We start from the raw sequence: 24,353 nt of genomic DNA on the forward strand, positions 1-24,353 counted from the left end.
TCCTACACTAATCTAATGCCTGCCGAGGTGTTCGAATTGTCGTCCGTCTTGTTCTATACAATTTGGAACTCTTCGTCGGGTTGATTCCACGGCTGCCTCTATTTCTGCGGCTGGTAAACTCCGAATAGCCCCCCTTATTCGCTGTTTCATATTTTCTCTATTGGTAGGAATCGAAGAAAATACAATGGCTTTTATTCTACCCCATAAATAAAAGTCAAGGCAGGTTAAATCTGGCGATCTGCAAGTATATGCAATGTAATCTAATAATGTTTCTATAACGATAAAATTACCTTGCCGGCCAAGGGAAAAAGCTACCTCTGCCAATCCACCGATCAGGGTACCGCTGATTAAGGAACGTTCGCACTTGTACCGCGAAATGAGCCGGGCATCCGTCATGTTGTAAAAACATGTTGGCTCTTATAACCAGAGGCACCTCTTCTAATAATGCTGGGAGCTCATTTCTTAAAAATCCAAGATATCGTTCTCTAGTTAGGCTCTCATCAAATAAAAATGGGCCTATAACCTAAGATCCTATTACACCGCACCAGACATTAACACTCCACCTTCCCTGATGCTGGATCTCGCGCATCCAACGAGGGTTAGTTTCAGACCAATAGTGCATATTATGTCTGTTAACTCCTCCGTCACTATTGAACGTTGCTTCTTCTGTCCATAAAATTTCGTTGAGAAAATTTGGATTTTCGAGCAACATATTCTCCATCCAATGACAATAATCTAGTCTTCTGTCATAGTCTTCTAGATTTAATGCCTGGTGGAGTACTATATGTAATGGATGAAATCTATATGCAAAAAAAATTAAATTAAGTAAGTATCTAGGCACTTATTTTTGAAAAATTGTGTTATACCTGTGTTCCTGCAAAATTCTGTGAACTACAGAACGAGGTATACCTAAATCACCTGAAATAGTTCTGATGCTTAAGTGCGGATCAAATTCTACATAGGCCAAATAATTTATTATGTTTTCCTCCGTTCTCCTGCGACCTTGTCTACGGTAGGTTGGATGGACTACACTACCTGTTGTCCGAAAACGACGGGCCAAACGAAGAAATATGCCTCTACTCTGACGCCGGTTTTGAGGAAAACGTTGAGCATACAGCCTTGCAGCTATAGTAACATTTTCAAAACATTCATAAAACATTTTGATAACATTTACCGACTCTTGCAAAGACAGACGCATTTTAAATTAAAGTCAAAGAATAAACTCTGATCGAAATAAATAACTAAATTTATAGGACCACCGAAAACTTTTAAGCAGCTGTGACAGAGTTGTCACCGACCTTTTTATTATTAAAATTGGCATAATTTAATTACCTATTTATTTTTACTCGAATAAACTGCTAACCGATAGTCTTATATAAACTTTAATTTTTAGTTCCTTTATGAACACAACTAATATGTTGCTCTATTTTTTTCAATATTATTCTTTTAACTTATTTTAGCACATCATGTGGTATTATTTGTTGCTACGTTGTCCAAAAATTTAAAACTTCCTATGCATAGTTTTCCCATACTGAATAGATTTATTCCCGCTGAAACTCCTCTATAAAGAAGTGTATAAATAAACGCCACATTCCGGAATTTCTAAAAAGCTGGTATACCAAGATTGTTTCTCTAGACAAAGATTCATTTAGACACCAGTTTTTTTAACCCGGCTGGTAAATAGAACTTAACGACCATATTTGATGTTTTCAGTTTCTAATGAACACATTTTTTTTTGTAACTTTAGTTAGAGACGTGATATCAAAATGCGGTTTTTACTAAATTATTAAGCTTAGTTCTCCGCTCTTAATACCGTAAAAAAACACACATGGTTGCATTTGAGTTTCTTAAAATAATCAGCGAATAGCGTAAGTTAGAAGTAGACGCCCCCTAGGGGGTTTTAGAAAAATTTTCCAATAATATCTTTTTGGTACAAAAATAAAGCAATAAAAGAGCTTTTAAATAAAAGTTGTTTTAAAAAAATCGGTGCAGCCTACAAAGCCTACTTCTTACCATTTTTCTCATTTAAGATAGAAACTCTCCCCACTTCTTTATTTGACATTTGACAGAAATGGTTGTCAAAACATTTTTGTCAGGAATACTTTGTAGATTATTTTGATAATATGTTGGGAAGCAAGTTTTTTGGAAAAAATAGACTTTAAAGTTTTTAAGTACCTAGAGCGCCCTCTAGCGGTTGACCAATGAACTTCAAAATATTTTCCAGCTATTTTTTTTGGGCCACTTTTATACTAATTTTTTTTTCAACGCTCTTCGATTATTGGGGCCTGAGATACAGCCGAGGAACATTCTTAATGGGACACCCTGTATTTGAATGACCATTCTTTTGATGGACCCAACTCACACGTTATTACAAAATTATAAGTGTTGTTATGTTGTAGCTTCTTATTTTTAAAATTTTTGTACTACCTACTAATTAATTACATTACATATTATAAACTAACAATATTTCTGAATGTAAGAATTAATGTTCAATGAAATAAATACATAAAATAAATAAACACTTACCTTAAAGATACTTCCAGTCTTTCTCTAGTACCAATACTTTTTCTGAAAAATGTATCTTTTTTGGCAATTCGATCTTTAAACAAGTCGTGCAAAAATTCAAAATCTTCTTTTTGCATCCGGAAGTACATGTGGAATCTGTATGGATCGGATTCCAGTTCTTGAACAAGACGATGAAATTCACCTAATGTTTCTCTCTTTTTGTTAATCTCATATACCCATATTGCTCTCTGACTTGCTTTATTTTCCAATATTTGTATACATACTGCCGCCTCTTCTAGTTCTTCTTCCCAATCAGAGGAATCGGTACTACTGGCACATTCCATTTTTCAAAACTAAACTTACGAATTATATAGAAATAACATAAAATTGGCGGAAAGAACCTAATCAGTTGACGTACGAGATATGCAGCCCGGCATCTGTGCAATATGTGTGTTTCTGAACTTAAATTCGTTATGATATCGCACCCTTACTTCAAAAGTGACACAAGTCAAAATTGTTCGTTTCTCAGAAACAACGAAAAACGTGTACTGTCTAAAATGTATCATTTTTATTTAATTTTTTACTGTCATTATCTGGTGTAACAGAGATTCCTAACAAACTTTACAAAATATACATTTTTACATTATCTTGTTTAAAAGCTATTTTTTGAGTTGTGTCATTTTTTAAGTTTTGCCAGGACAGTTACAAGTCTAGTATTTTGGCTTGTGTCACTTTAAATGTATGTAACTATGAAAAATGACACTTTTGATGATTGCCTTGCTTATTTTTTTTAGTCGAGTCCATATTAAATAATTTAGCTTTTAGATAAATATTCTTTTTTCTTGGGTACTATTAACAAAAAAAAGCACTGAGTTAAACAGGTTGATATTTGAAAATGTTCTTTTCTTTTTACTTTTTAATTTTTTTTGTTGTACAGTGAAGAATATTTTAGTTTTATTTTGTATTTACCAGATAATAGATCTAAAAAACATAAAAAAACTCCTTTTTATTTATTTTTAGTTAATACATATTTTAAGGTTACATTGAAATAAAAATTAAGGTAAACCTCAGTAGAGTTAGCTCTTACCTCGCTTCACTAGAGATAACAGAACTTGGCTATAATTAATACCCTTAAAAACTAGAATTATGGAAACAAAGTTCGAAACAAAACTAGTAACACAGGATATCTTTGGTACTAAATAATAAACATATCAAAAGTAAAAGTCAAGTCACTTAACTTCTAAAAAAAAAAAATACTAAAAAGTTACTAATGGACATTTTACCAGCTAAAATACACAAAACAGTTTTGAATATTATTAGGCTAATCTAGGAATAACAATAGAACTACCAAAATTTACAGTCGTATATAACTGAAATTTTAGTCAATAATTTCTTTATAAAATGAATTATAATAGTATTTGGGTATAATGTTTCTGTCAACTAACTCTTTTAGGTCTTTTTTTTTATTTTCCGCTAAAGGAATTCTTTCGACATAAGCTCCAGACAGACTAACAGATTCAAAATTTTAATTTTCTCGAGAACGGGTTTTTTTGAGCATATCAACTGATCTGAAATTAATATCTTCTTACGACGTTTTATAATAAAATCTCCTTGGGTCTTCCTTTTCAACTCTCAGTACTTTTATATCATGCCACTTAACTTTGTGTTTATTGACGTCGATATTGAAATTACTTCCCAAATTTTACGATTTTTAAATCGTAAAAGCTCTCATAAGTTAGTTCGTGAACTATGTAAGGTGGGCCATTTTTTTTGCTGTACGAATGAGTGTAGAGTACTGTTCCGATACATAAATTGGGCCGGATTTCATGTGCCTCTTAATTTGCTTTTCTATGACACTATATGTACATTGTCACCTTCATTTTGGGAGTGTCCATGTATCAGAAACTTGTGGGTGATACTCTTTATTGGGAAAATTGCAACTGCATAAGTATAGGCAGCAAGTAGGTATTTGTTTTTTTGTTGCCCGCAGCAGTTATCTAAATAGAAAATAAATTCCATGTTTCCATTATTGTTCTTTTCGAAAAAATCTTTAAGATACTGTAGGACACAACTGCCTATTTCATTTGCCCCCCGTTTTCCTTCAGTCTCATTCCATGCCACTTAACTTTGTGTTTATTGACGTCGATATTGAAATTACTTCCCAAATTTTACGATTTTTAAATCGTAAAAGCTCTCATAAGTTAGTTCGTGAACTATGTAAGGTGGGCCATTTTTTTTGCTGTACGAATGAGTGTAGAGTACTGTTCCGATACATAAATTGGGCCGGATTTCATGTGCCTCTTAATTTGCTTTTCTATGACACTATATGTACATTGTCACCTTCATTTTGGGAGTGTCCATGTATCAGAAACTTGTGGGTGATACTCTTTATTGGGAAAATTGCAACTGCATAAGTATAGGCAGCAAGTAGGTATTTGTTTTTTTGTTGCCCGCAGCAGTTATCTAAATAGAAAATAAATTCCATGTTTCCATTATTGTTCTTTTCGAAAAAATCTTTAAGATACTGTAGGACACAACTGCCTATTTCATTTGCCCCCCGTTTTCCTTCAGTCTCATTCCAAAAATAGCATATTACATTTTTTGCATTTAGGTCACTTATAGTAAAATTGTAGCAGTTAAGCTTGCTTTTATAATAAAATAAAGAAACTTGACCTTTTGGTAAAGGCACTACGGCGTGCAAGTCATATACAGCTACATTCAAGTCAGTGTTTGCATTCTTGTCTCTCTCTTTTCCCTTGCGACTCAACTCTTTTTCCTTAAGATGAACATCATACGCTTTTTTGAGTTGTTGTTTTTCCCTTTCCTCCGCATTCTTGTCGGTCTCACATTGATCACATTGATTTTTCTTTGGCGAATAAAACGAAATGTTGAATTCTCCATTAAATGTATGATTAAACATAATATAACTTGCATAAGGAAGTTCAAGTTTTTCTCATTCTTCTTTGTAATCGCGATATAAGTATGCCAAGCTTTTTGCTCTTTCAATATATTCTCGGCTTGTTTGTGCTCTTAAATAATGCGATTCTATTCTTGGAACTGCATTTATAAAATCTCTTACACTTTTCTTAATTTCAGGTGCAATAGTAGGCTGTTTACCGTGTTTTCCTTGCCTATCTCCTGTGACAAATCCATTTTCTGTCTTTTTTAATAAGGCTGTTCGAATCGGTCGGTCGTTTATGTCAAGTGTTGCCTTAAAAAAGGATTTACATACCCTAAGTCCATTATTGTTTACTTCAAAATAAAAAGCCGAATTCATCATCCTATAATTTTCAGTGCAAGAGTATCGATATTTCGGTTTAATAGAATTAGTATGAGCAACAATAAACAGTCTTTTTTTTTGTAAATCGGCTAATTCCCAGTAACTGGAAAATATTTTTTTTCTAATCGTTTCACAAATTTTTTTGCTACAACCCAGCCTGCACTTTTCGTCGCAAGGTGGACGCAGTTTCCCTTCAGAGTACTTTTTTTTTACTTTGTGATGACGATAAGTATGCCTTCCCCGAATTCCTTAACTTCTTAGTTTTATTAACTCCCCAATTTTCTTGTTGTCATTTTCGCTTTTTTCCCTTTTTATCTTCCACAGTTTCAATACTATTGTCTTCCCTGTTACTAGACTGGTCTTCATCTTCTTGGGTAGACGAAGAACTACTTTTTTCTAAATTATCTGGAAAGTCAGGATCAGCATCTGAGTCGTCAATATCACTTTCATTGCTGTCAATCGGTGACACATAATAATTTTCTGAATTGACTTTGGTCAAACGTAGAACAGTGGGTCGTTCCGAATTACTGGACACTTTATACATCTGACTATCATTTTGATAATGGTCCACATTTAAAACACAGTGTTGTTGTCAGACGAAGAGCCTTCAAGAGTAACGGCAGTTTCCTTGTTAACAATAATGCCCAATTTATTATTGATATTAAATCCAACATCACAGTCTGTCTCTGCAATTTGTTCGTCGAATTCGAAATTATCAGTTCTTTGTTCTGCTTTCAACAGACTTGTTGTGTATCCCAATAGTTCGTCTAAATGAGTGTTACCTTTTGGAGAATTTGTTACAGGAAATTCAGCAGTAGCAGCATGCACGGAAGGTTCTAGTGATACAATTTTACTCGGTTCTGGACTCATTTGGTTTTCATTGCCAATGTTTCTGTTTGTAGTAAAATCAGAGGCTTCAACTGTGGAATACTGAATTGCGGTTTCTTTTGTATTTGGATCTGATGAATCATGTCATTTAGTAGTATCGATTGAACTGATTTTATTTTGAGAAGCCATTTTAAGGATCCTAGCTGTCCTCTCGGAGATATTCATGTTGAACACACCTACGAAAATAGTTAATTTCATCATACAATCCTATTTGAAATAAGCGAGAAAGATGCAAAGTAGTTTTTTTAGGCTTAGTTATTTTACTGATATTGAATGGATGTATGGTTCATGAAACAATATCACATAATATTTGTATTTCATATTTATTTATCTTCATTCTTTAAAAAAAGTTATAAGGCCAGTCTACTTTTATTTTGGTATTCCTCTAGGAGTTACTTAGTGCCAGAATTTTCATCAATGAATATCTGTATTCATCGCATATTTATCGTAGCAACTATTGCTGATAATCGTATGTATGACAATAATGGCCCTTATTGGTATTAAAGGAATTTTATATTTTGGTTGGTTACTATTTTGGTTGGTGACGTATTTTGAAAATTTATTTTACAATTTTGTTTAGTTAAAAATGCAAATAAAGTGATGAGTAATTCGATTTCAACGAGGGCTCTTGGAATCAAATTTATATTCAAATCATCAAAAATGACACAACTTAAAATAATTCTAAGGATCAAACTTACCTTGATCTTCTAAAGTGACACAAGTAAAAATAGCACATCTAGGTTCAACACGTCTCAAACAACAAAACTGGCACAACTCAAAATAATACACTTTTAAATTAAGGTGTCCATGCGTAACGGAGAGCCGCAAGAGATAAACTAAAAATGTGACACTTCTCAAACGGTCGCCTTGACCCGCTTTAAATCGTGAAAAGCGTTACAAGCGCCATCTATCGGAAAACTAATAAAGCTAATTTAATGCAGTTTTGTTGAGAGGTATATTAACTCTTGGGAAAGCGAAGGATAATATTAACTCAAAATTAAGGATTTTTGAGTTGTGTCACTTTTGAAGTAAGGGTGCGGTATGCGCCAGCTCATAACGTGACGTACCGTGCCGATAGTGTGTTCTCGGCTTTATCGTACTGTGACGGTATGACCCCATCTCTAAATAAAGAACAGACATTCCACTCGTTCATTTCTATATTGTAAAAGAAATCTGTAATAAAGCCGCAGTGCCATCTCCAAGGAAAATATCGAATATCTTACCATATTTTGACAGAAAACTGCCGTGGCGTCATCTCATAATGTGAAATAGACTTCAAATTAATAATTTTCCCACGAAATTCATAATTCTAAAATAACGTTCTCAGATCTATTGATCCAATAATCAGTTAATTTCAGTGGAATAGGCTTTTTTTTTTAATTTAAAATTATCAGAGCAAAGAATAGACCTTAGACGAGATAGAGTCTTTTATCTCGTCTCTGAGATTCTTTTTATCTCGTCTAAGGAATAGACCTATAAACAGCTGTTGATCAAAATGACATCTGTCAAAATTACGCGGAATTGAGGTTATGGTACTTTGTTTACGTTAGTTTCTGTCAGATTTCACATTTTTTTTTAGATAAACAACGTAATTTTAATGTTGCAATATGTTAATATAACTGTTTATTATTACACGGAGATGAAAGTACGTACCCAGGGGGAAATATGTAATGTATAGCCAGTTACGCCTACACACTGAGATTAGACATTTTTTTCCAAGTACTTCTGTAGTTTGTGTGTTTAGTTATTCTGCTTTTTTTTTCAGTAACTAAAGTAGTTTGATATAAAAATTTGCTAAATATACGCACTCATTTAATTTTATGTCATTGTCCACAGGTTTTCTTCTTATTAAAACTTGACTGACTGCTTTAAGTGCAAATGTTAGTGTTATTACAGGTTTTTAATTGAAGAATGAAATATTATTTCTTTTGTGATTTATTTCATTAGTAAACCTATATTAGGTACTTAGTTTGTGTTTGCTAAGAATGTGCATGTTGTTCTAGATGCGCTATTGTAGAGATACCAGAATATGAAAATTTGGAAATTGATGATCCTGTAGATCTCCTTGTTGCTAATATGCTTATAAATTTGAAATTATGACCACACATTTAAGCTCAGGTAAATGTAGGTGTTTTTAAATATTCTAGGAATAGTAATTTATTATACAATGCATTAGACTTAAATATTGATAAAAAGTCTGAATAGAAGTTATTGTATTAAAACAAATTTGAAATTTTTTGGCTCTCAAAAAAAATTAATTTAGATACTCTTATCAAGAAATGTATGAAACAAACTATTTTTAGAATTAGCTCATTAATTCTTCTGCCTACATAGTTAATATAATGTATCTACTAATTTGCATGGTTTAAAATTAATTCCTTTGCCTCATTAAGCTTATGAATTATATAAATTTATTGCAATTAAGTGATTTTAGGCACAAATTTGATGAAATAAGTAGCTCATAATTATGTTTGCAAGATGCTTAAATATAGGTAACTCAACATTTCAATTATTCTAATTCTTTTTTCAAAATTAAATTTTTAGCTGCAATACCTGCCTTTTACCGAGATCTGTACCATAAATGCTCGAATAATGATGACCCCATACACAAAGATGTTTACCAGACTTTTCTGTCGCTTTGTAACTTAGATGCCACTCAACTAAAAGTCATTTGGGATATAGCAGGCCCTAAGAAACAAACACAAAATGTGGTTAACAGGACCAACTTTTACAAGACTTTGGCTTTGGTTGCCTGGGTTCAGCAAGGAAGAGAAATATCTGAGAAGCTTTTTGAAAATTTTACTGGAAATGGTATTGCTTTCTTTATTTATTAATTCTTCAGAATACATGTGGAATAAATCCAAAAATAGTATTCTGAGAGTAGATACTACAATAGTTCAAACTATATGAGTTTTACATTTTTAGAATATCCAGCTCCAAAAGTCAATGACCTAACCCCAGTGTTAAATATTAAAAAGAAACTATTTATCACAGAAACTCCTTTAAGTAATAGCAGTTACCAGAAACTTACTCAAACTGATACAGTTAAAGTTCAGCTGGCTCCAGAGAAGAAAGGCCTTATCTTAAAACACTCAGAATATTTAGTTACTTCCAGGAGATTTAGCTCAAAAGTGATGAGAAGATATAATGACTTTGTTGCCTTGCATGAACTGCTTTTAAACAGATTTCCTTATAGGTAAGAATTGATACAAGATAACATAATTTAACATAACTTACTTAGGATCTCAAAAGATTGCTAACATTTTTGCTAGTTACTTAACTGATGTTTATTTTAATTCTAAATATGTTCCTTGGAATAGCATATTGGAGAATGACATTTTATTTGTTTATTTATTTAAGTTTACAGGCAACTCCATTTTTACATCATGAAATACTATAAAATACATTTTACAAATTGGTAGTGATAACAAAGCACACAAATACATAAATAATAAAACAATAACATTTCTTTAACCTATAACTTCAATACATTCACAAGAAAAACATTTATAAATTACCTAAATCCAACCTGTTCAATTGATTTTTAAAGCTTCACAGAGTGCATCAAAAAATATCTACATATATTATTCATATTCAAATTTAAAAAGTAGCTTTATTCTCCCAAACAGAGTTATTAACAAAGCCTTATTAAATCTAAGTCAGTAAAACTTAGGACTAGTAGATATCAGAAATCAAATAGAGTTACAATAATTTTTTTTCAAATCACACATACATATTTGGTAATCAGGACAAAACATCATCATCAAAACATCATTAAAAACTCATCTAATGTATAATATGCCTTAATATTATTTAAAACTCCTGTCTGCTGTCCATATTTGGTTTAGTAAAATGGAACAGGAAAAAGATAGTGATTGCCAAGATTACAGTAGAGTACATTAAAGACAACCTTAGATAAGGTTAGCACAATTTATCAAACCTTTGAGCCATTGAAAAACAAAACATAAAATTGCATAAATCTTATCTCTAGGGTGTATTCAGTTTTAATATATCAAGCATATCAGATCTATGGTAGTTTTCAAAATTAATATTAACTTTAGACCCCATGAATTGAAGAAACTTATTTTGAATATGGTCCAGATAATCAATGTGAATATGTTATTGTGGTGACCAAATAATAGTGGAATATTCCAGATTAGTTCTCACTAGTGAAGTGTACAGTAACTTAATACACCTTACAAGATGGTTTTCAGTGTAACACTAAAAATAAATTAAAGGGAAACATGGCTATTGACTTTGATGGTGTTCCATGATATAGTTGAAAAGTCTGTGGTGACCTACTGATTCATCCACTGACATTTCTGTTTAATCTTTGTCTAAAAACATCAACCTTTTCCAGTGAATGAAAAGTTGATATAATAATTCCTATTTTTCAGTGAATTGGAAAGGAAATCAAGTAAGAAGTGTGTTGGAAAAGCAAATCAAAATACTAGAAGCCAAACTTATTATCAAATGTAGTTATCTCTGATTTTAAAAAAGATAATTAAAGCCTAAATGCTTTAAGTAGAACATGGTGTCAACTATTCTGTGTTTTGAACTGAATAATTAGTCCTATACTAATGAAAGCGCTTTATTAATTATAAGAAATAATAATGTTTGTATTATCAGTAAAAATCAAGAGAAAGATAAAAAACGATAGTTTACCACCAAGCAGCTTATCACAAAAAGTCCTTCATTATATAAGAAAATGTATAAGTAATATCGTATTTTATTATTATTTTATTGAATACAAGTCGTACTAGAAGGAGAGCCAGCGACACTCGACCCTACGTCATCGGGAATTGTGTTATGAATATTAACAGTGCATAGCTTGGACACGGGCGAGTATGGAACACCCTTGTCGACCGGGCAAATCCTGTGCCAATTAGTGTAATTAATTAATGAAAAATACGAAAATCTTGATTTGTAACGTATTTAGGAATGAAATAAATAAGTACATGACATTGAAGGGGACAGGTGGCACTTTAAGAAAATACATGTGTGCCGCCCCCTCCCTTGTGCCGAACCCCTGTTGACCGAGCGCAAAGGGGTTGCTTGTAACCATGTGAATTGTGTGTGTACCATGGAAATTCGTGTGCCAAATGCGATGTTGACCGGTTTTTATCGGTCGACTTCAGCCCTATACCAAGATCATTGTAATTCAATCACTCACATAATCCAATGAATTCACAGTTTTGCGATTAATTGCAAAGTATTTCTGCCATTTGTATTTACATGGAAGCATGGAATGTTTCCACTTTTAAATTATTGATTTTTGTCAATTTGTTATATATTTATCTTTTTTTAAATCTTCGTTACGATCGCTTCTCATCTTTTCATTAAAAAACAATTATCCTCGATCCTCCATTATCATAAACTTTTCAGAAATATAAACTTGTACTTAAAAGTGAAATTTGTATAATTTGCAATAGAAATTCCAAAAATTGATAATTTTTAGCTAATTGCTATATACAGCAATATTTTAGAAATGCAAGTAACTGACGTATTATTTGAATATCATCATCATTTTCTTCTTCTCTCTCGGTGGTAGCGACCAAAATATCCTCCACAGATAATGATGTAGGTTCATCTTCAAACCTTATTATTTTTTCAATAATCTTACTGTAAAATATTTATATTCTCCGAAACTCATTAAACTCCACGCATGCAATTGACTAATTTATTTAAATGTACTTCTATTCATTAAAAACATTTTTTCAATGAAGTTGATTTATTGAAGAATACTGCAATTTAAAAAAAAGATCAATTTACTTTACTCGATTTTTTTGGAAGGTAATGTTGAGGAATTTTATTTTTCAATTTTCTCAATGACTCATTGAATAATAATTTTCTCTGCTAAAACTCATACAATTTCACAAATGAATAAATTTATTAATTTAAAAGTAATTTTATTTATTGAAAACATTTTTTCAGTAAAGAAGAATACTGCAATTTAGAAAAAATATTAATTTAATATACTCAATTTCTTGAAAGGTAATGTTGAGAAATTTAATTTTTTTAATTTTGTCACTGCATTTCATCAAAAAATAATTTTCTTTGCTGAAACTCGTACAATTCCAAGAATGAAATAAATTTATTTATTTAAGAGTAGTTTTATTCATTGACAAAACTTTTTTAAAAAAGTACAGTTATTGAAGAATACTGCAGTTAAATAAAAAAAAAATATTCAATTTATTCAATTTTTTTGGAAGGTAATGTTGAGGAATTTTATTTTTTAATTTTCTCAATGACTTTCATTGAAAAATAATTTTCTCTGCTAAAACTCGTACAATTTCACGAATGAAATCAATTTATTTATTTAAAAGTACTTTTATTCATTAAAAACACTTTTTCAATAAAGTAGATTTATTGAAGAACACTGCAATTGAATAAATAACATGTATTGAATTTACTTAATTTTTTGGTAAGATAATGTTCAGGAATTACATTTTTCAATTTTCTCAATAAATGTTTTCAAATAATAATTTTCTTTGCTGAAACTCATAAAATTTTGCGAATGAAAGTGTAATTTATTTAAAATGTAATAATTAAGTACTTTCACTCATTACAATAAATTTTCCCATTAACCTGTGATGTCTTGGAGAAAGTTTATTGAAATTCATTCAATTCACCGTCCTTTAAAAATCCTATGAAAATTTTTCAGTATTTCAAGCTTCGATATGCATCGCTAGTGACATTTGAATAATGCACATGCGCAATTGAATCCGTTCGCGTTTTACAACTCTAACTTCAGTGAATGATAAGAATATGTGACAATTTTTGATAAATTGATCACTTATTCGTTATTAAGGTCATTACAAAAAATACTACAAAATTTCAGAAAATAATTCAAGATTCACTGTTTTACTTCCAATGAAATTACTGCAGTAATGAAATATAGTTTCATACAACCTGTAGATGGTATGAACATTTATCTACTTACAACATGTTTCTCCCCGCAAAAAGTCTAAAATCTACTTTTGATGACACAAGCCTTTTGGTAGCACTCTCTGTGATATCCATCTTTTTCCCTTGATTTCTCGGAAAAATGGTAGAATCCATATTTCCTCCGTATTTAATTTTTTTTTTCTTACGAAATGCTATTGCGTTACGACACCTTTCAAATGAAATATCCGTGGATGGTATGACATTCGTGGATTTTCCGCAAATAAAACACTTCATGGCTCGAAGTAAATGTTTTATTTCCGACTGCCAACGATAAACAATTTCTTCTCGCTCGGTCAACAGGAGTTCGGCACAAGGGAGGGGGCGGCACACATGTATTTCCTTAAAGTGCCACCTGTCTCCTTCAATGTCATGTACTTATTTATTTAATTCCTAAATACGTTATGAATCAAGATTTTCGTATTTTAAATTAATTAATTACACTAATTGGCTCAGGATTTGCCCAGTCGACAAGGGTGTTCCATACTCACCCGTGTCCAGGCTATGCACTGTTATTATTCATTCATTAACATTCCCGATGACGCAGAACCAGCGACACTCGAGTGTCGCTGGCTCTTAGACTATACATACATAGAGAGCTCATAAGGGAAGCAAAAATTTTATCTTATCACAATTGTTTTATAAATTCGACAAACAAAATGAAAGTGGAGTTATTGTAAATGTACATTTTAAATAATCCAATCTTCCAAAATCACTGAAACTGATTAGCCTTAATCAATAAATTTTACTACTTTAGCACAAGACCTTACAAAATATATCATTCAAAATGCCAACCATATGGAAAACCTAAAAAACAACACAAGGGTTGATAATTTTTTTTTTTGCACGTACTGATCTGACTGAATTAAAAGAGGTCATGTCATGTATTAAAGATACCAAAAGTATATATACTCGAAATGTTACAGTTCTTCAAATCTTAGTATTTATGATAAATTACTCTTCCAAATCAAGAATTTTTCCTGATTGTTTAAAGTTGGCGAAGATCGTACCTCTTCATAAAGATGGTAATCTAATCTTAGGCCAATTTTAATATTATCCACCCTCTCTAAAATTATTGAGAAATTAGTAAAAAAGTGAATGTGTTCTATTTTTGAATTGCTTTTAGAATTATTATTGATGTTAAATCTTCTTTTTCAAGTATGCATGAAAGTAGTATAGGAATTATAACTGGTATAAAGATTAACTTGAGGATACCTAATTCAGGTCATTCAATGTCACATCTCTGATGTTGAGAAGTAGATCTCTTGATGTTGATGTTGAAAGTAGTGTATTCAAATTCAAATTTAAAATATGCTTTATTGTTCTAAACATTTATTGTTGTCAATAAAGCTGTATAAAATAAAAAAAAATAAAAGTAGGTGAGGAGAAATAATAAAAAATATATGAAATATACATACAAATAAAAATAAAACAAAATTAACATGAAATAAAATAAAGTGCTGATAAAACTTAAAGCTAAAAAAACATAATAAAACTTAATACCAGTACTTTTAATGGCATTAATACCAAATTAATACCATTAAAAGGTATCATTATAATATTCTTCAATATCATAACAGGGTCTTACAACAAGCAATTTTCTGACTTTATTAAAGATACTTTTTAAAGTATAAAGAGACAAGGCAAAGTTAAAAGTTTTCTCAGCAATAAAGAGAGTCTTATATGACTCTGAGCTTTGGCTTTATTCATGTACATAATTGCCCTTTTTTGCAACACAAATAATGTATGCAAGTGTTTAGAATAAGAAGCCCAAAAACATATGCCATACCGTAAATAGGATTCAATTAATGCAAAATATGCCTGTTTAGTCGTACCTTTATCTAACTCATTGGAGATTATCCTAAATGCAAAGCAGTTTGATGCAAGTTTTTTACCCAGTTGTTCAATATGTTGTCGAAATTTTAGTTTATTATCTATTTGAATGCCTAAGAATTTAATATTTGATGTAGTGCTTAACAATTGGTTTTCTAAGTAAACTGGTCCCAAGTCACACTTAAATGAGATAATGTTGGTTTTTAAGACACTAAAACAAAATTTATTTGAGTTGCACCAAGTTTCAATTAGAGGCAGGGCTGGGACTCTAAAATCACGACTCGATCTCGATACGATCACGACTTCGAATTCGATCGCGACTCGTGACGAGAAAGGTGATTCTAAATTTCAATCGTCGGGTAAACTCGTTTTATTCGATTTGATTTAGGTTTCTTGGTATATATTTGTTATTTTCCCTAATATTTGACAAATGGATACGTCAATTGTCTTTTCTATTGGTAAACACTAAGAATTTATATTTATTTTGTAAATTTTTTTCGCCTCCGTGTGTTTTTATTTAAATTTAAGACCATATTATTTCTATAAAATAAAAAAAAATCGCTTAAAACCACCGCTACCCATAGGAAAATATTAATTGAATTCATGGAAAATCACAAAAACTTGCTGTGTTCATCCACTTTTGGTTTTAATATGGCAACATGGGGCTATAACATAAGAGAAATTGGATTTCTCTATAAATGTTAATTTATTAATTTGTCTCTCATCTCTTATATTTGAAAAATTAATGAATTGGTCAGCAAGGTGATTTTATGGATCATTCATATCAGGTGATTTTTCAGTAATTTTATGGATCCAACGACTTGTAGTAGTTTCGCTAATTCCAAATTTAAAATCTTGTCGAATGCTTCTTTGGTAACAATCTGTGGCATAAAATCTTAACATACTAAAACTGCCAATTCAATGGTAACTCTACTTCCTCTGCCTCTATTATTAACAGAAGGTTGTGGAAAATAGGGTCGAATTAAATAGTTGTTGTGTTTAGGAAAGCTTCTAGATATACCAATGAAAACTGGTATGACTATTGGTAAACAATAAATGAAACAAATACGTTTAAAAAAGGATGCTGTCACATTATGCACGTATTAAAAAAGGAAGAAGGTATATCGTCTGGTGTATACGATATACCCAAGCGTGTCGTCGACAAATCGTTAAAAACTAGGCAGTCCGCAAGACACTCGTGACTGAAAATTTTATTTAGAATCAGTCATATCGAGTAATCGTGTCGAATCGTGATTTTAGAATCCCAGCCCAGGTCATTATTAACAATTTTTGCCAGGATGTGCTCATCCATATCACTCAACAAGACAGTGGCAGTATAGAAAGGTATGTTTGTCGATTGAGACAAGAGACTAATTGATGAGCAACCTGAACTTGAGATTGATTGATTCTAATGCGTCTTTAAATGACAGTTCTGTTTTAAATTAGAGCAGGGTAAATCTGTTACAGCCCTAGGTCAAATAACCTTAAATGACATTAATTGTCAGTAAATCTATTAAAAATTGGGTAATATTTTTCATCAAAAATATTTAGTTTAAACCTTACACGAACGTCACTGGTACAAATAATAAAAATTAGTGAGCCTCAGAAAATGCCTTTTGATGCATACCAAATTTTATTAAAATATCAGGGGTTTTACAGGTATTTTAAAAAAACATATATTTTTCTTCAATCTTTACCATCGGGTATATCAAAAGTTACGCCTTTTAGGACATACGCGCATATAAAGTTTTTTCTTAAAATTTACCTAATAATCAGCGCCTGAATTTTTTCGCATCTATTTATTTACAACCTGTATATACCCCCAAATCAAAATATTGAGACGTACGAATTATTATTTAAATATATTTCGTCCTTAACATATCTTTATCAGGCTACGGTAATATTGTTAGGTGATTTTAACTTACCTGAGTATACTAATACAAGAAACTTAAATAGAAAAGTTGCTTTAACTAATAACTTTTTAGAATATCTTGACTGGCAGCAGCTGAATTCGATATATAATTTTCAAGAGCGGTTACTAGATTTCGTTATTTCGCCAACTCCTGAGTTTTGTTCCATTGAGAAATGCCATGATTTTTTGTTAAAAGCGGATATTTTCATCCCTCACTTCTTATTAAATTTAAAACCACTTCTAATAAACAATTTCACAATCATCTTAAAGTAGAAAATATCTTCTATAATAGCTGATCTTAGAATACTATATACTAGTTTTCTGGAAATAAATTGAAATATGCTCCACTCTGTTGAGAATGTCAATACAGCTGTCGAACTTTTTTATCATAAAAATTATTTTTATCTAGATAAATATGTTTCTAAAACCTCTGGTTTACTCCACAAATAATAAGACTAAGTAAACAAAAAAATAGAGCCTGAAAAAATATAAGCGTTCTGCCGATCAACAGGACTTAATTAACTTTCGCAACTTAAGCACACAAATAAAAGCAGACATTGATCATTTCCACATTAGCACATCCCAACAGAAGATAACTGAAATCAACTTCTGATATTATTAACATCACATCTGATACAACTTCAACATTCTAATACTATTAATAATTATATCAATTATATCACATCTTTCACAGAAAATGAAGTATTAAGAGCTTTAAAATCATTTAAGCTCAAAGCTATAGTTACACCCGATAAAATATCTGCATTTCTTATATTAGATTGTGCGTATGCTTTTTGTAAACCGCTAACAATATTGTTTAATCTTGCCCTCAGAACTGGAGAATTTCCTTTGCTCTGGAAAAAATCTACATAGACACTAGACAGCATGGCATCATGAATGGCGGATCCACTACTTCTAATCTTATTACGATCACGTATAAATGATAATTCTTAAGTTGGTGTAGTCTATACAGATTTCTCGAAAGCTTTCGACCGTCTTGACTATTCCATTCTTATGTCAAATCTTTCTGACCAATTTGGGTTTTAATCTCGTTGGGTTAACTTCTCTTATTAAACGTCCTCAACATGTTAAATGCTTTGGACACAGCTCAACTGAAATAATAGCTCCTTCAGGCTTACCACAAGGCTCCATATTGGAACCTCTACTTTTCAACTCATTTATTAATACCATTTCTAAGGACCTGGAAGTAAACAGCTTATTATACTGTGATGACAAAAAATTATACTGTAGAGTTGATACTATTGAGGACTACATTAAACTACAAGCAGCTATTAACTCAGTCAATGAATGGTGCAAGAATAACAACTTGCCTCTAAATACTGTGTGGTTTCCTACTCCTTAAAAAAGAACTGTGTTACTTACCACTATAAAATTGACAATGTGACACTACCAGGATCAACTCCCTTTAAAAACTTGGGAGTCATTTTTAATAGCTCACTTTCATTCAAATTGCATATCGAAGATATCATCAAAAGAAGTTATAAAATGCTGGTTTTTGTTATCAGGAACTCACATTGTTTAGAATTTTTTAACACAACACATTGTTTTAGACTATCTCTAGCATTAAACTCCTGTACTTTACCTATGTTCGTTCAATTTTGGAATAATCTTCCCTGTCGCCATACTATCAGAACCATATCTAAGAGCTTGAAAATATATAACGAAAATTTATTAAATTTTCTTAGGTTTAAACGCGAAAGAGTGTACCCGGAAAGCTGCTTCTCACATGATCGTTTGCTTGAAAGATTTAACGTAAAATCCTTACAGGAAAGAAGGGATTCGGCAGATCTACAGTTCTTACATAAATAAATCAATTACTTAATTGACTCGCCAGAGATCTTGCAACTTCTAAATTTTCAAACTACTAGGCTGTCAGCTCACAGTCCTCAAACTTTTTACCTTGTAAGACCTATAGAACCAACGTTACAAAATTTTCGCCTATACGTAGAGCTTGCGATACATATAACTCTATATGGGTCAATGCGATATATTTTACTGTAGCCTAGCCGAAATTAAAAGAATTCGCTTTGTTTAGATAATCTCGTTTTCGTCTTTTTTAAATATTTATTAATAATTTGTTATATCTATAATACAATTATTTTCATAAGATGATTACATGTTTATATATATCTTTTCCACTCTATTATTGGAGTTTCTCTATTGATTTTATGTGTTGTGATGTAAATAAATAAATAAACGTGCCCAGGTATTGCCATAAACAGGTACCTAATTTGTAATGTGAGCTGTTAATGGCGTTCTGAGCATTCTCCCTATACAGCCACATCTCAAATGCTTTCAGATTTTGTGTGGGCTCTTTTGTGAGTCTTCAAGACCCTATGCCATACAATAAAACAGAAAAGACATAGTAGACGTCGCAAGTGCCTTTCTTTCGTTTCAAGAGATATGTTCTCACTTTTAAGAATGGTATTCATTTTGTGAAATACCGCCTTTGCTTTTCCTTTATGACATTTTACATCTTGTTTACTATCCCATTTTTCATTTTTAATGGTTCCAAGGTATTCAATATTGTTGAACACTTGCAATTCGAGTTCCTTCGACATATAGGTAATTTCGATTTATATCTCATTTGCTGATGATGATTTGTTACGGTTTTCTGTGCGTTGATATTACGACCATATTGTTGAATGTACTCCGTAATATGGTCAGTTATCCTTTACAATGCTTCCAGGCTACGTGCTATTACACGATACCCCATGGTATCGTGATCGTATCAGCGTATTATACAGTCCGGGGATATCCTTTTGAATATTATTAATGATATTATTTAAAATGATACCTTCTTCTAGTCGGTTAAGGGATTCATTAACATTTTGTTCGGAATACAAGTTGAATATCAAAGGTGAGAGGACATATTCTCTGATTGTCAGACCACCCTTTGTATATTCACCTGTTCTGTTCGTTCTCCATCAAGTCTTAATCATGGTGTCTGATTCCAGTAGAGATTCGACCTTTCCCAGGATATTAATCATTTTATGAGGTTAAACGAAATTACATTCTTTTTGATAATCGATTAGACATGTGTATACATCACAGTTGACTTTCCTGGATTAGGACTTAAGCTCCAAAGAGTGCCTTTCTGAATCTGGCTATATTTATAAAACCATATTGGTTTTCGGATATCTGTTCTTTGTATATATTGTAAATTCTTCTGTAGATGATTTTAAGAAACAATTTGGTTTATTATGCATCCTAAAAATTTGACTGACAATTCGCAGACTTGAAGCAGTATTGAAATTCACAGAAAAATTCTGAGTATTCAACATACCTTTTAAAAAATGTATGCATTTATACTCTATTTCAGAAGTGTATAGAGCAATAAACTGGGGAATTCCGTTCTGTTTGGCTACATTTCGTGGTAGTTCATAGGCGCAGGTACTTATAATATTTATGAATTTAACTTTCATGGATTAAATGCCTTTATTTTGAAAGAGATTAAATACTAAATAAATACTTTTAATCCTTTTGTATAGGTACCTATCTTTTAACGCTTTATAACATGCAAAAATGGGGTCAGGTAATATATACAGACTATAAATACTTTTAAATCATATTTTAAACGTTAGTAGTCACTGCTACGTTGTAGTGTAATCACAATATTATTATCCCAATATTTAAAAAATGGAGGTATTCAGTCCAACGAAAAGATGTACTAAAAATTCTCCACTATCGCTGAGTGAAAAAGTTATTATTTTAAATGTACATGATTGCATAAAACACGATTACCCTAGTTTTACTGTGCAAGAAATTGTTGAAAAATGTTCTCGAATGAGTGGAATTGGAAAGTCCACCATTTTCAAATTGTTGCGGGAAAGAAAAGTAGCAGGTCAAGTGGAATCTCCCAAGCAAAAGCCAGGACGACCTACAAAAGTCCTTGATGAAAATGCTAAATGTATAATTCGAAGAAAAGTTCACTCTTTTTATTTTAAAAAGGAAATACCCACCCTAGACAAAATTTTAATGGAGCTTGGCCGAGATGACAGTATTCCGTTGATAAGTAGAAAACTTTTATGGAAAACTTTAAAAAATATGGATTTTGCCTGGGAAAAGCATAACCGCAAAGCACTTTTACTGGAGAGCGACGAAATTGTTTGTTGGAGACGACAATACTTGAGAAGTATCAAGCAGTACCGCAGGGAGCAAAAGAAAGTTTTTTATCTTGATGAAAGTTGGATTAACGAAGGTTATATAGTCCAAAAAATGTGGCAAGACAAAAATATAACCAGTGCTCGCCAAGCTTTCATAGAAGGCCTGTCTACGGGTATTAAAGTACCTTCGGGAAAAGGAAAAAGACTTATAATCACACGTATTGGAAGCGAAGAGGGATTTTTAAAAGAAGGTCTGCTAACCTTTGAGTCGACTCGCACAGGAGATTACCATGAAGACATGAACTCAGACGTTTTCGAGGACTATTTTGGTGAAATGATAAAATTTCTTCCGGCTAATTCGGTGGTGGTTATGGATAACGCAAGCTATCATTCACGGCGAATAGAGAAGACGCCAACTTCAAGTTGCAGAAAGCAAGAAATTATCGATTGGCTGACTGCAAAAGGTATTGCGTTTGAAGCAAATTTGATAAAAAAAGAACTGCTGGCAATAGCAAACTTACACAAAACTCGTTTCATGTAATACGCCGTGGAAGATATAGCCGAAAAATATAATATAACTGTACTGCGCTTACCACCATATCATTGCGAACTAAATCCTATAGAACTGATATGGGCGCAGGTAAAAGGATTTGTAGCAAGACAAAACACGACTTTTAAAATGAAAGATGTTAAGCTACTGTTTGATCAAGCCATTACGGAAGCGACACCAGAGAATTGGCGAAAAGCAGTCCAGCATGTAATTAAGCAAGAGGACAAAATGTGGGATCTTGACAACCTCATCGATCAGACAGTCGATCCTTTAATTATAATGTCAAGAGGTGATGACAGTTCGTCAGATGACGAAGAAGACTACAATCTATTATAATTTAAAATTGTTATACACTGTTCAAAAAGTGCCAGATCCAAAAGTGACATTTTCAACTGTTTTACTCTACATATTATGTTCAATAAATTTGTGAAAAAAATATATTATTCCATTTAAACAAAAGTAACTTTCTAAAATAAAATAGCATTTAAGTACATTAATTATAAGGTAAAAAACAAGTCCCAGTTGCACGCCTTTGGCGAACCGTTTTCAATGTTTATCAGTGGGTAACAATGGGCAAAACTCATAAATTGACCCAAAACCGGGTGGCACTACCTGCAATCAACGAAAAGAAAGAATTTTACATTGAAACTAATACCCAACTAAGGTAGTGGCATAAAATATTGGTGGATCACCAGGTACCACTTTTGCATACCTAATGAGGTTTTATTGCTCTACACACTTCTGAAATAGAGTATAGTTTGTTAAATTGATTATTAGGTGATTTCCCTTACATCAGTCCTTACATTTTTTATAATAAAGAAGGCCTCCATTTCCTCTATACTTTCTCCTGTAACCATAATATACTAGATCAAGTTATAAAATATACTAGATCAAGTTCAAAGCTTCACCTATATGTAAAATGTTTTTCTTACTTAATAAATATGCCTCTGCTTTTGATATTTTCCAAATTTCCCTCAGTCAATACAAAATTAAAATTATTAATAGGCTTTATATAATCAATCTCCAATGTTAGCTTAAAACTGTGATTTGAGGATATAATTTTAATATTACTTATAAGTCTATTTAATGTATATTCTGACTGTATTTTAATATGGTATTTAATATACTGTTATATTTTATGCTTGCTATTTGTAACTGGCATAATTGCTGCTGATACTTTAACAACTCAATAAAATAATAAAAATAACCTGTACCAAACCAACATTTTTAGGTTAGTACCAAACCTCCCACCTAAGAAAATCATCATAAATGATAACCATCTTGCACAAAGAACTCGAGGACTCCAAAGATGGCTTACGTTGGTTTGCAGACATCCTGTAATATCTCATGATGGCATAGTTACATTTTTTTTAACAGATGAAGGCTCTGATCATCAGCATAGGATCAGAAATACTTTTAGAAAAATTCCTGATGAGTTTATGACATCTGATGTAGCTGCCAATGCCAAGGTACAGCATTATTTTTATTATTGTAAATTAGTGACTAATTATTGTAAAGCAAATCTGCTAATTTGGTTAAATGCTAATTGTAACTATTTTGCATATTTTTAAATCTTTTAGGAGCTCTTGCCAGCTGACAACACCCAAACAGTTTCAAACAGAGAAACCCTAAGATTGTTAGTTAATGTAGTGGGAAGATTAAAGCAGAACATGGAATCTCTGGTGGAAAAGACTCAGGAGTCAGCAAGGGACTTGGAGGATATGGCTACACAGCTTAAAAATGTCAGCTGTATGAATGTGGACTCAGGACATCAGTTTGTGGAGAATTGGGCCACTGCTCAAAGAGACTTTGGGATTATGTCCAAGTAAGAAATCTAATTTATTCTGCTGGGATAGCTTAAAAATCAATTTATTCTAAAACAAGCATGGACTAAGCAAAATTATGGTAGAATTTTGATTTACTCTAGTTTTTCTGTGATTATAAGAACTACAACAAATTATTTATTTAACATAAAAAAGAGAGAATAATTTTTTTTTATCGCAACGTACACAAATCTAAACTATACAGTCATTTATGATATTTGAAATCACCAAAAACAAAATATTAAAAAATATATAATGAATACAAAGGCTACATAAAAATAAGCTATTCTCTATACAAAGCTCAAATCATAACAAACAAAAAACATCTAACAGTACTATAGATACAACACGAAAACTATGTATAGCAACTCCCTGTGACTACTTTTAATAGTGTTTTATTCTGCCCTAGATTAACTAAAGATCCACTTTTCTTGAATGATTGAAAACATGTTTGAATTGCGTATTTTTAAGTTCTAAGAGAATTAAATCT

General features: G+C 31.7%; 1 protein-coding gene and 1 long non-coding RNA gene across 4 annotated transcripts in view; one reads left to right on the forward strand and one right to left on the reverse strand.

The window, feature by feature from the left end:
- Positions 1-3,491: 3,491 nt before the first annotated feature.
- LOC126737041 (uncharacterized) lies at positions 3,492-7,775 on the reverse strand. The gene is made up of 2 exons (XR_007660861.1): positions 7,372-7,775; positions 3,492-6,849 (listed from the first exon to the last, which is right to left on the reverse strand). It is a non-coding gene; the product is annotated as an uncharacterized LOC126737041 (long non-coding RNA).
- Positions 7,776-8,179: 404 nt separating this feature from the next.
- LOC126737037 (sorting nexin-8-like) overlaps positions 8,180-24,353 on the forward strand; it is a 33,064-nt gene continuing 16,890 nt past the window's right edge. Inside the window, exons 1-7 of one of the 3 annotated variants that reach the window (XM_050441723.1) lie at positions 8,355-8,553; positions 8,677-8,791; positions 9,108-9,165; positions 9,218-9,484; positions 9,599-9,869; positions 23,272-23,509; positions 23,621-23,865. In XM_050441723.1, the coding sequence (XP_050297680.1) occupies positions 9,141-9,165; positions 9,218-9,484; positions 9,599-9,869; positions 23,272-23,509; positions 23,621-23,865 (1,046 nt within the window). In that variant the 5' untranslated portion in view covers positions 8,355-8,553; positions 8,677-8,791; positions 9,108-9,140. Of the gene's footprint in view, positions 8,319-8,354; positions 8,554-8,676; positions 8,792-9,107; positions 9,166-9,217; positions 9,485-9,598; positions 9,870-23,271; positions 23,510-23,620; positions 23,866-24,353 lie in introns of those variants that run through there. The other 2 variants (XM_050441724.1, XM_050441725.1) reach the window with 2 other exon arrangements.

The sequence above is a fragment of the Anthonomus grandis genome, chromosome 6 (assembly GCF_022605725.1).
Source record: "Anthonomus grandis grandis chromosome 6, icAntGran1.3, whole genome shotgun sequence".
NCBI lineage: Eukaryota > Metazoa > Arthropoda > Insecta > Coleoptera > Curculionidae > Anthonomus > Anthonomus grandis.